This window comes from Acomys minous (genome assembly GCF_964271855.1).
Source record: "Acomys minous genome assembly, chromosome: 9".
Lineage (NCBI taxonomy): Eukaryota > Metazoa > Chordata > Mammalia > Rodentia > Muridae > Acomys > Acomys minous.
In genome coordinates this window covers 114,535,084-114,548,796 of record NC_140490.1, presented here as the reverse complement: position 1 = coordinate 114,548,796, position 13,713 = coordinate 114,535,084, and the positions used below count along the sequence as shown (strand labels likewise).

General features: G+C 35.6%; 1 protein-coding gene across 2 annotated transcripts in view; it reads left to right on the top strand.

Annotated features, from left to right (window-relative positions):
• Window positions 1-13,713, top strand: part of TRHDE (thyrotropin releasing hormone degrading enzyme) — a 371,512-nt gene that overhangs the window by 283,701 nt on the left and 74,098 nt on the right. For both annotated transcript variants that reach the window (XM_084795149.1, XM_084795148.1), the window contains exons 11-12: window positions 5,061-5,194; window positions 5,951-6,006. In XM_084795149.1, coding sequence (XP_084651275.1) covers window positions 5,061-5,194; window positions 5,951-6,006 — 190 coding nt within the window. The remainder of the gene's footprint in view (window positions 1-5,060; window positions 5,195-5,950; window positions 6,007-13,713) is intronic.

Sequence of the window (13,713 nt, the reverse complement as noted above, 5' to 3'; positions counted from 1 at the left end):
ACAAGTTATGCCTCTCTTTCTTAGTTAGGCAATGTAAAAGATATACAGATTATTTTTATGTTTTAATATGCACACTCACTTGACTATAGTCTACCTATACTATTTTAATAGAATAAATAAAAATCAGAACAAATTAAATTATATGGGATTTATAAATATCACTATCCAATTTGTAAATAAGAAAAGACTTTGGGAAATGAATTTAACATTGTAAAAATACACTAGCATTTGGTGTTTGTAAAATGTATGCCATTTGTTCATATATTAAACTTGATGCCATAGCTTAACTTGAATACAACACTAATGAAAATGATCTAAATATATGGGTATGAAAGATGTTGCAGAGGTTAGGAGCATATACTGCTCTTCACAGAACATTCAACTTTGGATGTCAGAACATATTTTGGGTATCTCATAACATACTGTAACTTCGCCTTCATGGGGTCCAGTGTCTTCTGATATCTGCATGCACTTGTAATAATGTTCACATACCTCTACACTCACACACACACATACACACACACACACACACACACACACACACACACACACAGTTAAAAATAAGCAAGATTTAAAAATAAAATTATCAAACTTATTTAGTTAAATTTTAGGGTCATTTATTAGAATGCTTATATATGTATAATATATATGTAAAAATCCACCAAGATGCCAAGATGATATTTCAATTCTTATCATCTATGAACCAAGCACAAGGGTCCAAAAGTTCATAAAAGAAATATAATTAGAGCTTAAATTACATACAGACCTTCACATAGTGATACTGGGTGGCTTCAGTAGCCAACTCTTGCCAATAGACTGGTCATTAGAACAAAAACTAAACAGAGAAATACTGAAGCCAACTGATGTTAAAAAAAAACAAAACCAAAAAACAAATGGACCTAACAGACATTTACAGAGCATTTTATCCCCAAACAAAAGAATATACTTTATTTCCAGTGGCCTTTTGCAACTTTCTCTGAAATTGACCATGTACATGGTACAAAAACGAGTCTTAACACATATAGGAAAACTGAAATAACATCCTGAAAGTGATCAGATCAGCACTGATCAAAGATGGATATCAACAACAACAGAAACCACAGAAAGCTTACAAGATCATTGTGACTGAGCAACTATCTCTATCTTCTGAATGAAAAGAGAGTCAAGTCAGAAATTAGGAAAGAAATTTTTAAAACTTCCTACGATAGAATGTTCTAGGCCTCAGAGCCAGATTTATGGGACACAGTGAATGCAGTTCTAAGGGACAATTTCATTAACACAAAGGGCCTACATTAAAAACTGTACAAATCTCATACAAGTAACGTAACACCTCACCTGAAAGATACAGAAAAAAACAAAAAACAAAAAACCAAGATATCACCTTAAATGGGTAGATGGCAAGAAATAGTGAAACTCAGGACAGAAATCAATAAAATAAAAATGAACAATAAAAAGAATTAATCAAACAAAGAGCTCTTTGGAAAATCACTAAGATTGACAAACCCTTTCCCAAATGAACTAAATGGCAGAGAGAAAATATCTATGTTAACAAAATTAGAGATTAAAAAAGGACATAATAACAGACAATGAGGAAGTCCAAAGATTATAAGAACATACTTTAAAAATGTCTTCAAGGTTGTCAAACACAAATAGCCAAAACACTAAGAATGTAACATATATAAAAAATTCCTGATCGTGTCATGGTTCTTCTTGCTATAGGTAATCTATTGTATACATGTATAATAATATAAATGTATATGTAAAAAATAAAATAATTAAAAATGCCAAGGACAGAGAGAGAGGAGAGAGAGAGAGAGAGAGAGAGAGAGAGAGAGAGAGAGAGAGAGAGAGAGAAAAGAAGAAGAAGAAGAAGAAGAAGAAGAAGAAGAAGAAGAAGGAGGAGGAGGGAAGGAAAGAAAGAAAGAAAGAAAGAAAGAAAGCGAGCCTCTGCAACAAAGAAGCAAAGACAAAAGAACTGAGAACTTATTAGCTGCTTGCAATGTATAGATTTACTTTTGATTCTGATAAAAATTAAAAAAAAACAAAAACATTTATAACAAAAAAGTAAAGTCTAAACACTAAATGATATTAAAAATTATTGCTTATATTTTATGTGTTTATGTGGTTAAAAGGGAGAGCTGACTCTTATAAATATATACTGAAACATTTATTGATGAAGTAATCTAATGTTTGAAATTTGATTTAGAAATATGAACCTGGGGAAGAAAAGAGGAGCAATACAGAGGAGGGAGTGTCATAAAAATGTGTAGTCCATCAAATTAGGAAATCTAAAAGAAATGGATATTTTTCTCAATACGCATCACCTACAAAAGTAAAATCAAGACCAAATGAGTAGTTTAAACAGACTTTAGAATCCTAATGAAATAGAAGCAGCCATTAAAAGTCTGCAAGGAAAAGGAAAGCCTATGACCAAATGGTTTAAATGGAGAATTTAATGAAGAACAGTTAATGCTGACACTTTTCACATTATTTAAAAAAAAGAAAGAAAGAAAGAAAAGAAAAAGAAACAGAAGGAACACTGTGCAATTCTTTTCACAAACTACAAAAATATACCTAAGCCACATAAAGACCAAACAAAAGAAGATAAATACACATCAATTTACCATGTGAATGTAGATGCAAAAAGTCTCAATAAAATACTTACACAATGTTTTAAAGACATTGAAAACACAAACTGAATCTAAGAACACTTGCAAAAGATACTCCACCATGATCTCAGAGACACAGAGATGTTTAAACATATATGTATCAGCAAATTTAATCCACCTTAACAGACTGGAAGACCGAAAAAAAATCCTCATGATCATCTCATTAGATTCAGAAAAGCCATTTGACAAAAATCCAGCCCTTCTTCATAATAAAAGTCCTTCAAAGACTAGGGATACAAGGAGCATATAAGCATAACAAAAACCAACTATGGCCACATCCATATCCAACATCAAATTTATATTTAACTTAACGAAAGTAAAAGTTTTACTATTCTTTAATTATTCAAAGGATACCATTACAAAAACCCACAACCAATAAAGTGCAGAGTTGTAAAGTCCAATCCCAATGGATACATCTAGAAAACAGCTCTCACACCTCTGGTTCAGGAAACAATGTGGAAGATGAGGCAGGAAAAGTATAAGAGCCAGCACACAGGGAGTTGGTTGTGTGATTGCGTTTCTGGGGAATGCCAGAAGCTACTCACATAAAGTCTCGCTGGCAGGGCTGTCTACACATGAGCTGAACAACATGTCAGCAATAGACACACTAGAGTGGATAGGGGAAAGCTAACTAGGCTGCAGCGCTACACAAAGAATTACAAACTACAGCATGCTGAGAGCAGGGGATGTGGTCTGCCCACTTACTGCATTTCTAATAACAAATTATTAGCTTTGAAATCATACATTTCAAGGGGCATTGTACAAACCGAGAAGATTATTATAGTTATATATTTAGGGAGATATACATTTGTACATTTTTGTATGTATGTAACGCATGTACATAAGCACATTTAATGTAAAAAGAGGCCATGTACTTTAAAGAGAGGAAGGAGGGTATACGAAAGGCTTTTAAGCAAGAAAAATGATGGAGAAATGATGTAAGTATATGATAATCCCCAAAGCTAATTTTTTAAAAGTTTTGAATGTTTGAAGGAAATCAGGATTACTTAGGAAAAACATTATCTTCAAAACTTGATTTAATTTTCCCCAATTCAGACCTGATTATTTAAAGCCTCTTTTTATTAAGTTACTTTAGCTTGTCAGAAATATCTCCTACAAAAAGAAATTTTTTCTGATGAAAGCTGAGAGCAGAGTAAATTCATGGGTATAAGAATAAGTAATTGGAAGGCAGTTTGACAACATGTCATTTAGCAAAACCTCAAAAGATTCTCCGTAGATCCGGCTACCACAGCAGATTTAGGGTATAAGTATGGCATAAAGTATAAATTTGTCTTCGATCACATTTCGTTTTATGGCTGTTTTTAAAAAATGATAGTGGGTAATATACATTGAATTGGATTAATACACTCCACACAACATTATCTTGTATATCTTTTGCTTGAGAGTAGTTTATACATTCTTTCTCTTAGAGGATTACAAGCATGTTTTGTTGCTTATAATAGATTCAGATTTGTTTTGAATTATACTGAATCTTGGTGAAAATTCTAATTTTTAACTTCTAATGGTTTTTTTTTTACACCTGGGTACTAAATTCTGTCTGCGTGTGCGTGCAAATATTAATTAACTTTACAGTGCAAATTCTATCAAGAATGAGTGAGTCCTGAAATTCAACTGAAAAATTATTACAATGGTGAATGATGTTTGTTTTGTAAAACCCATGATAGCTAACTGTATACAAATGAGAGTAACTCTATACCATATTTCAAAGAGGTAAATATTAAATATGTAAGAAGTTATAACATGTTTACTGGCCCTTGTTAATTGAATTGGTTGATGGACACAGTTCTGTTTTTTTTTTAAAAATTAATTCCATTAGGAGGTGTGCATTCCCATTATTTGTAGTTCTTGAGTGAATGAGGTCTCCTTACACTATCAACTGCTAGTAGAAAGTCGGTTATTAATTGCACTCCTAGGTAAACATGATGAAAAAAAGCCAGAAATAAGAGTGACTTTCAAGTAAATGAGCACTATTATTTTGATCACTTTCATCCTGAATAAAACTAATAGAATACACGTCTAAAGAGTTCTTTTGGATTAGCTGTATATTAAAGCTAGTTGAAAGCCACATGAACATAATGGGGGAATTGTAGATGCCATTTATTTCAAGTATAGAAATTGTATTTTGAATAAAGAGTTCTGTCAAGAATGATGTGATAATTATTTAAAAAATAATTATTTGATATAATAATTAGTGACAAAATAAAAACTTTCCATCCAATTTTAGATGGAGGGGATTAATTAAAGAATAGGTTTCAATTACATTTTGGATGACATTTTCTTTAAATTATTGGCAATGCTGTTCTGGTATTTAAACACTTTATTCCTCTGTAAAAATTGAAAAATCTATTTACTCTCAAATGCTTCTTGCAGAACATCACAGAATAGCAGACCTGGAAAAAGGAAGCTGGGTCCTTGGAAACATCAACCAAACTGGTTACTTTAGAGTCAACTATGATCTAAGGAACTGGAGATTATTGATCGATCAATTAATCAAGAACCATGAGGTACATCTTTGATCAACTTATCAGCGATCTGTTTTGATGTGTGAACATCTGTCTTTTTTTAACCATTCTTTTAACATTTTTTATTTATATTTAGTTTGTTCACTTTATATCCTGATTGTAGGCCCCTCCCTGGTTGCCTCCAGATCCTACCCTCCCTCGCTCATACCCTTTGCCTCTCTCTCCTAGGCCTCAGAATAGCTAGCCCTCCTCCCCTAACATCTGACCTCAGCCTATCAAGTCTCATCTGGACTGCCTGTATCCTCTTCCTCTGTGGCCTGGCAAGGATGCCCTAGCAGGGGGAAGTGGTCAATGTGTGGGGACTAGAGTCCACATCAGAAGTAGCCCCTACTCCCCATATTATGAGAGCCACAAGGAGACCTTGTTGCCTATCTACTACTTTTGAGCTGGGGGTCTAGGTCCACACCATCCTTGGTTGGTGCATCAGTCTCTGCAGCACCCCCCTCCTCCGCCCAGATTTGTTGGCTCCATTGGTCTCCTTGTTTAAGAGAAAGAACAGGAGGGAGCCTACCATAGATGTTCTCTGAAAAACTCCACCCAGCTGAGGATCCAAACAGATGCCGAGAAACACAGCCAAACTCCAGGGTGGAGCACAGGGAGTCTAATGGAAGAGCTGGGGAGTAGAGGGACCTGGATGGGTCAGGAACTCCACAGGGAAACCAATGGAGCCAACACCTGTCATTTCAATGATCAGAATTACCACTCTCATCCTTTCTTTTCTCCTAACTGGCCTCATAGGTACTCTCTGTCAGTAACCGTGCGGGTTTGATTGATGATGCCTTCAGCCTGGCCAGGTATGTTTTACTCTGGATCTCCACAATAAAACCCATGTTTGTAAGATTTTTCACATTAATTTAGATTATATATTATATGTTCATACTTAAAAGTACATTTCTTTCTCATGATATTTTTGTTTGTGTCTGAATTATATTTAGTACCCCAAACACTAAAGCAGGAATAGCCACAGGGTGTTTCAAAGACAGTGGGAGCTTTATCAGTTTCACAGCAAGTTCAGTTAAACACTCTGGAGACTTGTGTAATCTCTTTATTAATGAACTCTACACAGTGACCATTGGGCCGCATTTAACTTTTGACAGAAAACACCTTTAAGCATTAGCAGTATTATTCCTCACAAATGTTAGGGTATTTTTTTTAACTTAAAAAGTGTATTTGAATATTATTCATTATGAAAAGTTTATGTTGGAGGACAGATACAAATATTCCACATTGTTATCAATCATGTTTCAAAAAGATTTTTAATTTATTAATTATAATAATATTAAGCTACTTTCATAATTAGATTTATAATTTTTTTCTTTTGGTTTTTCAAGATACGGTTTCTCTGTGTAGTCCTGGCTGTATTAGAACTTGCTCTGTAGACAAGGCTGTCCTCAAACTCAGAGATGTGCCTGCCTCTTCCTCCCAGGTTCTGGGATTAAAGGTGTGCACCATTGAGATCTGTCTCTTTTTAGGTTTACCATAGTGTTACATACTTTCCCTAATTGCGTGAATCTGGTTATTTGTGTTTGTGTGCATGTGAACACAAGGCTTACCTTAGTAATAGGGATCCATTAATTGATGAGATCTGATATTGCTTTTACAGTTTATGTGCTCAGTCAAATCTCAATTCTCTTGCATATGTTAAAAATAGGGTATTCCCTGTAGCATTCTCACCCATCAAAACTGACACACGGAGCACTTGATAATTTTTTTTAATGGAAACAAAACTGAAATTCTTCAACTAACTTAAAGAGATTGTTGTTGCTGTGTGTGTGTGTGTGTATGTCTGTGTGTATGTTTGTGAAAACAAGCAATGTTCAAAAGGAAGTTTACAGAACACATTTGAGGTACTGTTCTATTGACACAAAGCATAAAAAGCAACCCACTCTGATTGTCACCTGGGTTATTGCCACAAAGTGTCAGAGGGCCATCACTAATTGCCTTTCATATGTGACACACCATGAGGCTGCCCATTGCGTTCCAGACAGGACCCTGTTACTCACTGAGAGCATCCAGGAATGATGTCTACAAGGAAATACCTATTAAAATCATAATCAGCGAAGCTCACTGGGTAAACATCCTTGCTGCAAATGCCTGTCAAACTGAGTTTGGTCCTCAGAACACACAGTGGAGGAAGAAAACTGAATCATGAAATTACCCTCTGGCCTTCACACATGAGTGCATGTCCGTCTGTACTCACTCATACCCTTCAGATAACATACAATGAAGAAGTACTCATAATAAATAAAAAATTAAAGGTATACTAATCAAACCTAGCAATTAACTGCACGAAGATGTGTGAGGGCCCTTCCATGAGGTTACACCATCTTATCATGGAAAAATTCGAAGCAGTAGAGATTGACAAAGGCCTGTAGACATAGCAATACATGAAGAGAATGGTTAAGGTACAGTTTGATTCTGTAGAGAACTATGAAGACTTCGGAGAAAATATAAAGTGTACAAAAGTATTTTTCAGAGAAGAATAGAGTTCACTAAATCCTGAAGGGAGTTTGCCTAAGGGAGTGATTATTCCTTATTGAGACAAAAGGAGGGAGAGAGAGAGAGAGAGAGAGAGAGAGAGAGAGAGGAGGGAGGGAGGGAGGGAGGGAGGGAGGGAGGGAGGGAGAGAGAGAGAGAGAGAGAGAGAGAGAGAGAGAGAGAGAGAGAGAGAGAGAGAGAGAGAGAGAGAGAGAGAGAGAGAGATGCTGAACACGTTAGGAGCAAACCCACCACCAAAGCCCTTCATATTACAAACTGAGTGCATTACTGGTGGGGAAATCTTGCTTTGCAGAAAATATGAGCATCTCTCCTTTTAGTGGTAGAGTTGCTCTAGCGCCCTCTACAGACACCAGAACCTGTGGGTGTCCATAGTTTTATGTAAAGTGACATACTGCTTACACATAACCTGTGCACAGCATTAGATGATCTCTAACACTTTAATTACTTACTACCTAATAAAACACAAATACTATAGACATAGTTATGTAGGGAATAATAACCAGGAAAGTTTATTTCTGAAGATTTTAAAACACTGAACTATTATTTTATGTAAAAGATGAAAAAATCCTAAAATAATTTTCAAAGTTTGAAAATCTACATAAATATACTTTCTTGGCTGTTATTCCCAACTTCACTTTATAATCTGTTTTACTCTTCATGAAATCTTTCATTAAAAGAGTGAGAATAAATACACAGAAAATAAGATGTATTTCTTCAAGTGCATGCTATATACTTAAGTTTTACTTATATTTAAGAATTAAAATAAATATTTTACACTTAAAATTATGCTTGTGTAAATTTCTTCTAAACACAAATGGCAAATCAGATATTCCTTGCCCTCTCTGAAAATAACAAGTGGAAAAAGAGAAAATATTCATCAAACAAGCAGGCCACAGAGAAAGCTGAGGCTTTGGTTAATGACCCATTTTAATCTTAGTAAATGCATTCAGTGAAGGTGCTTGCCATAGATATTTCACAGTAGAGACTTGGAAGTAAGAGGGGCCAAGTCACTTAGTCATGCCTGTGCATACTCACACAACAGAGCACACTAGTTCTAGCCCAGGTGAGTTTATGACCTGAAGGAATTCCTTCCTGTCACACCTCCCTTGTCTGTTTGGATTGTCATCCACTTAAACAGCAAATGGACAGGTAGGAATATTTAGTCTCTGACCTTCAGTATGGCTTGCCTGTCCTTCTGTGGACACTAAGGTGTGTTCTTGTTCCACCGTGGACTTTGCCCACTTCCTGGTAGTCCTTGGGTGCTCCGGAGGAACGTGCTTTGTGTCATTTGTATGGTTGCTGTCGCTTTGTTTAGTGTCTGGTACAGAATTACAGGAAAGCTTGAATAACCATAGATTTACCAAGCCAGAAACATTCATGTCACTATTTTTATGAAGTTAAATGTATTAAGTTTTGGAAATAAATTTAGCCATCTAAAAGTACAGCCAGTATTGTGGTATATCGTTGTAATCCCACAACTTGAGAGGTTGAAGCAGGAGGATTGCTATGAGTTTGAGCTCAGCCTGGGATACATACTAATTTCCAGCCAACCTGAGGTACACAGTAACACTGCCCCCACTGATAAGAGCAACAACAAACAAAACAAAACACATGCACTTGTATATTCTATTGTGAGTGATTTAGACAAAGAAAAAGTGTCAAGACTTAATTTCACCACGTCTGCCACCTGCCATTCTTCCTCAGATGCAAAATTTGGAATATTTGGTATATACTATACCAGACATTCCCCTCTAAATCTTTATGCTGTTAAATTTTAAAATCATGAAAAAAGATTTATTGTGTCCTCTGAGTCATTTATAAAAATAAATCCTGGGAGCTTTTCCTCATTTCTGAATTTTTTTATACTAGTGCCTATGGTGAGTGCCCTGGACTTATTTGTGGTTGTGCTTCTGTGTAGTTTTCTAGAGTTCATTTCTATAAGTGGAATTTGAGGCTAAAAGTATATTTTTTTGGAAAAGAAAAACCAAGGATACATGTTGCAAAGTTCTTCTCAGTCAAAGGCATATGGAAGGTCCAATTCCCTCAAAGTCTCCATTACAGCAAATGTATAATTATTTAAAATTTGACAAATTGATCACTCAGATTATTATTTTGAAGTTATTAATTTAGTCAAAACAAGTTGAGCTTTTTTTTTCTTAAACATCTGCTATATCTTACTTTCTATGAATTGTCACTTAGCTAAAGAAAGAAAATTACAAACAATAGAGATCAAGCAAAAGCATTTTTGTTTCCATGCTTTGTAGGGTTTGGGGGTATTATTCCTTTTAGTAGCTTCTATTTGCAATGTTTTATTTATAATTACACTAAGTTTTTGTGCTTTATGGTGTTTCATCATCAAACAAAGTAATCTGGTTTTCTATGAATTTATATTTGGTTTGCATGTATCTTGCTAATTCTTTTCTTAATCAATTTGCAGTACTATGTGAAGGAGGACATGTTTTTTTCTTTAAAGTTACTTAATTTGTTGCTAATTATTCCATCTTTATTTACTTAAATGTCTTTTCCTTTTTATGGTTGGAATATTTTATTTAGTAGTATCACATCAGTTTAGGTATTTTAGATTCATAATCATTGCACTTTGATAAAGTATATTTTCTTATTCAAAAATTGTACATTTCATATAAATTTTAGAATCATTTTTGTGAATTTCATAAAGTTCTGCAACAGATGTAAATTGGTTCATAACTGAGTAGATAATTATCTTATGTGAACTTCTTATTGGCAGTCTATTATTTATCACTATTTGTTCAGGTCCCTAGGTGAAGGTCTATGCTTCTAAAAACATGGGTTTTCACAATGCTGCCTTCTTTTTTAAATTAAAGATACATGCTGCTACAAAAATAATGATGCAATTTCTGTACTTAAGCATCCTAGTTTCATTTCTTTTTTTAATGGAAGTTCTTGCAAAGTGGTTTCTGTTAGCTCACTTAGGTCGCCTGCATGACTCACTTGTTCCTTGTTTAAGGTTTCTTTGGTAGCACAGGTGTTGATCATTTCTTTATTTAATGCAGAGAACAGTGGAAAAATCTGGAAAAGTAAAAAGTCCTCTGTGAACCTACTGGATGGAAACACTTTTCCTGCGTTCATAGATGGTTGGCTCTAGGAGGTGTGCTGCCCTTTGCTAAGGGAATGGGAAAGGAAGGGCTTAGGAACTTTTGTTGCAAATAACTTGGCTGAGGGGAGTCCTGGCCTTCACAGCTTGGGAGATGACAGGATTCCCTCTTCAGCTGTGCGGTAGTTTGAAAAGCCTGATCCAAGTTCCTGAATGTTTCTGATGCTATTCCTTGCTTTGATAATTCTGATTGCATGAGGGTATTTAAGTTTAGAATTCCTTCTTCATTTTCTATCAGTGTTTTATTACTGTTTGTTTATGGCATAAACACTCTTCACAGTTGTGTTTAAACTGTGACAGTAAATTTTTTTGCTTGTTTGTTTTATTTATTTGTATATATGTGTGTGTGTGTGTGTGTGTGTGTGTGTGTGTGTGTGTGTGTGTGTGTGTGTGTGTTTTAAGATAAAATTTCTCTGCAAACAGCCCTGGCTGTCCTGGAAGTCACTTTGTAGACAAGGCTAACCCTGAACTCACAAAGTTCTACCAGCCTCTGCCTTCAAAGGGATGGAAGGAAAGGCATGTGTGCCATACCTAGCTAGGGTTATTAATAATAATCAACTACATGCAGTTTACTGTACTCCCTGGACACTGAGCAAAGGGTGCTTCCCTAGCTATTTCAGCAGACTACTATGAGGGATATATTTATGTATGGTTATGTTTTCAGTTATTTTCTGTTAAGCCATTGCAGTGTGTATGCAAAAGAATTAAAATTAAATATTTATAAATCCTAAAAGTGATAAAATTGTTTATTGCAAAACAAGACTTACGGTTGGCTATATGTTTCTAATCCTCTTCACTGAACAAAAACCATTAAAAGTACTTCACTGGTTATCCTCTCCGCCTTTCCTCCCATTTCGTGAGTTTCATGGTCTTCCCCCAGAACACATCTCTCATGTCCCCCAGGCTGTGTACTCTAATTATCTGTTTGTCATCAGCTGCAAATGCACATCTTGAGACATACAAGCAAGTCACCTTGAAGCCTGCTTGTTTCAGACCTTTCTGTGTGCAATTATTTAAAAATCTATGTAGAAAAGGTCTCTAAATTAGGTTTAGTTTTTTCAATATTTCGCCACCGATAAATGTTAAAAATAGTCTGAATGCATTTTCAGGACATTCTACTGTAATGAGCTGGGAATCTTCTGTTTGCTTTCTATAATAACCCTGTACAAGCTTACACTATACCTCTGGATTTTTCCAGCGACTCTGTTCTATTTCCTTCAGGCAAACGCTGGTTTATTCAAGGTTAGAGAATGGGTCAATGTATTCGTCTGAGCTGTCTTTAGAAGCCTGTTGAGGGCAGAGTCACAGATGCTGTCCTTCGAATCCTTGGGATAAGGATTTATGGGAGGTGCCGTACCTGGTACATCCAAGACATGGCCATCTCTTGAGGTGTTTAAGGTGGGTGGCCCTCTGGCTCTTGAGGGTGGCAATTTCCGTACTGATCTTTAAGTTGTCCTGCATTAAATCAGAAACAAATTAGTAACCTCCCCACACCCAGTTTGTGCTTCAGCTCTGTAGGAGAGAATGTTTTAATATTAATATCCGATGCATGCAAGTGCTGAGTAGAAAGCAGAAGAGAGGGATTTTTGACATCACGTCATGGGTTTGGTCGATTTTTATAGCAAACAGCTTGTTCTCCTAAGTTAAAAAAAAAAAACTGGGTGGATGTCGGTAGGTGACATTATTTTTTTTTTCATTTAAGCATACTTTTAGTGATAATCAGTAGTCTCGGTTTTCCAAATAGTAGTACAATCCTATTTGAATAGGTCTATGTATTTGTTTTCTTCAGTAGCTCATGAATTAAAAGTTATGATTTTTATATCACATGCTTTCTCTTGTTTATTCCTAGTGTAGTTGTACTCCCTGGACTTAGGCAACACAATTCTCATTGCCACTAATTCTTTAGTTGTTCTGAAACTTAAACCTGATAGCTCCTAGGAATACTTCAGAAATTATCAAGATTTTAAATACATACCTTTTCTTAAGTGATTTATTTAGGTATATCTCTTTCAAAATGGTCATTTTTTACCACATTTAATTGAATAGATTTGTAAGATGGTATTTTAAAGAAAAAATTTAATAAGAGAGAGAACATTATTTTCTAACCAAGCTTCTTAAAATGGAATTTAAAAATCTTTTGTTTTTTAAGAGTATAATTATATTATTTCCTTCTTCCATTTCTTCTTTTCAAAACCCTTCCAAATATGCCACTTTGCTCTCTTTTAAATTAATGGGCTACTTTTTCGGTAACTGTTGTTTCTCTCTCTCTCTCTCTCTCTCTGTCTCTCTCTCTCTCTCTCTCCCTGTGTGTGTGTGTGTGTGTGTGTGTGTGTGTGTGTGTGTGTGTGTGTGTGTATCCCTAAATGCACAAATCCAATGTGACCAGTCTGTACAATGTTACTTGTATATATATGTTTTTAGGATGGACATCTTGACTAGCCAACCAGTGCCCTCTTTGCTGGATTAGACTGTTATCCCTGTCTTCAGCATTCCTGAGTTGCTGTAGTTATTTGTGTAGGGATGAGGCCTCTTGACCTTTCCTCCATCAACTTTAGCATGTCCAGTGGGAGCCTCCTTATTTAGCTAAGAATTAGGCTTTATGGGTTTAGCTTCGGCTGTTCCTAGGAAACACAATCTCAAAGCAAACTCCCTGCTCCTCTGGCTCCTATACTCTGCACCCTCTCAAGCAATGAGCCTTAGGGTGCAGGAGTTGTGTTGTAGAGGTATCCCCTGGGCTTCACGACCCTGCATTTTGTTTGGTTGTGGTTTTCTATAATGGCCTCTGCCTGTTGCAAAAAGGTGAGAGGTGAGAACTACATGTGCTTGTGGGGGTAGGGACAAATCCCTGTAGCCAGGGATTGTGCTGTTT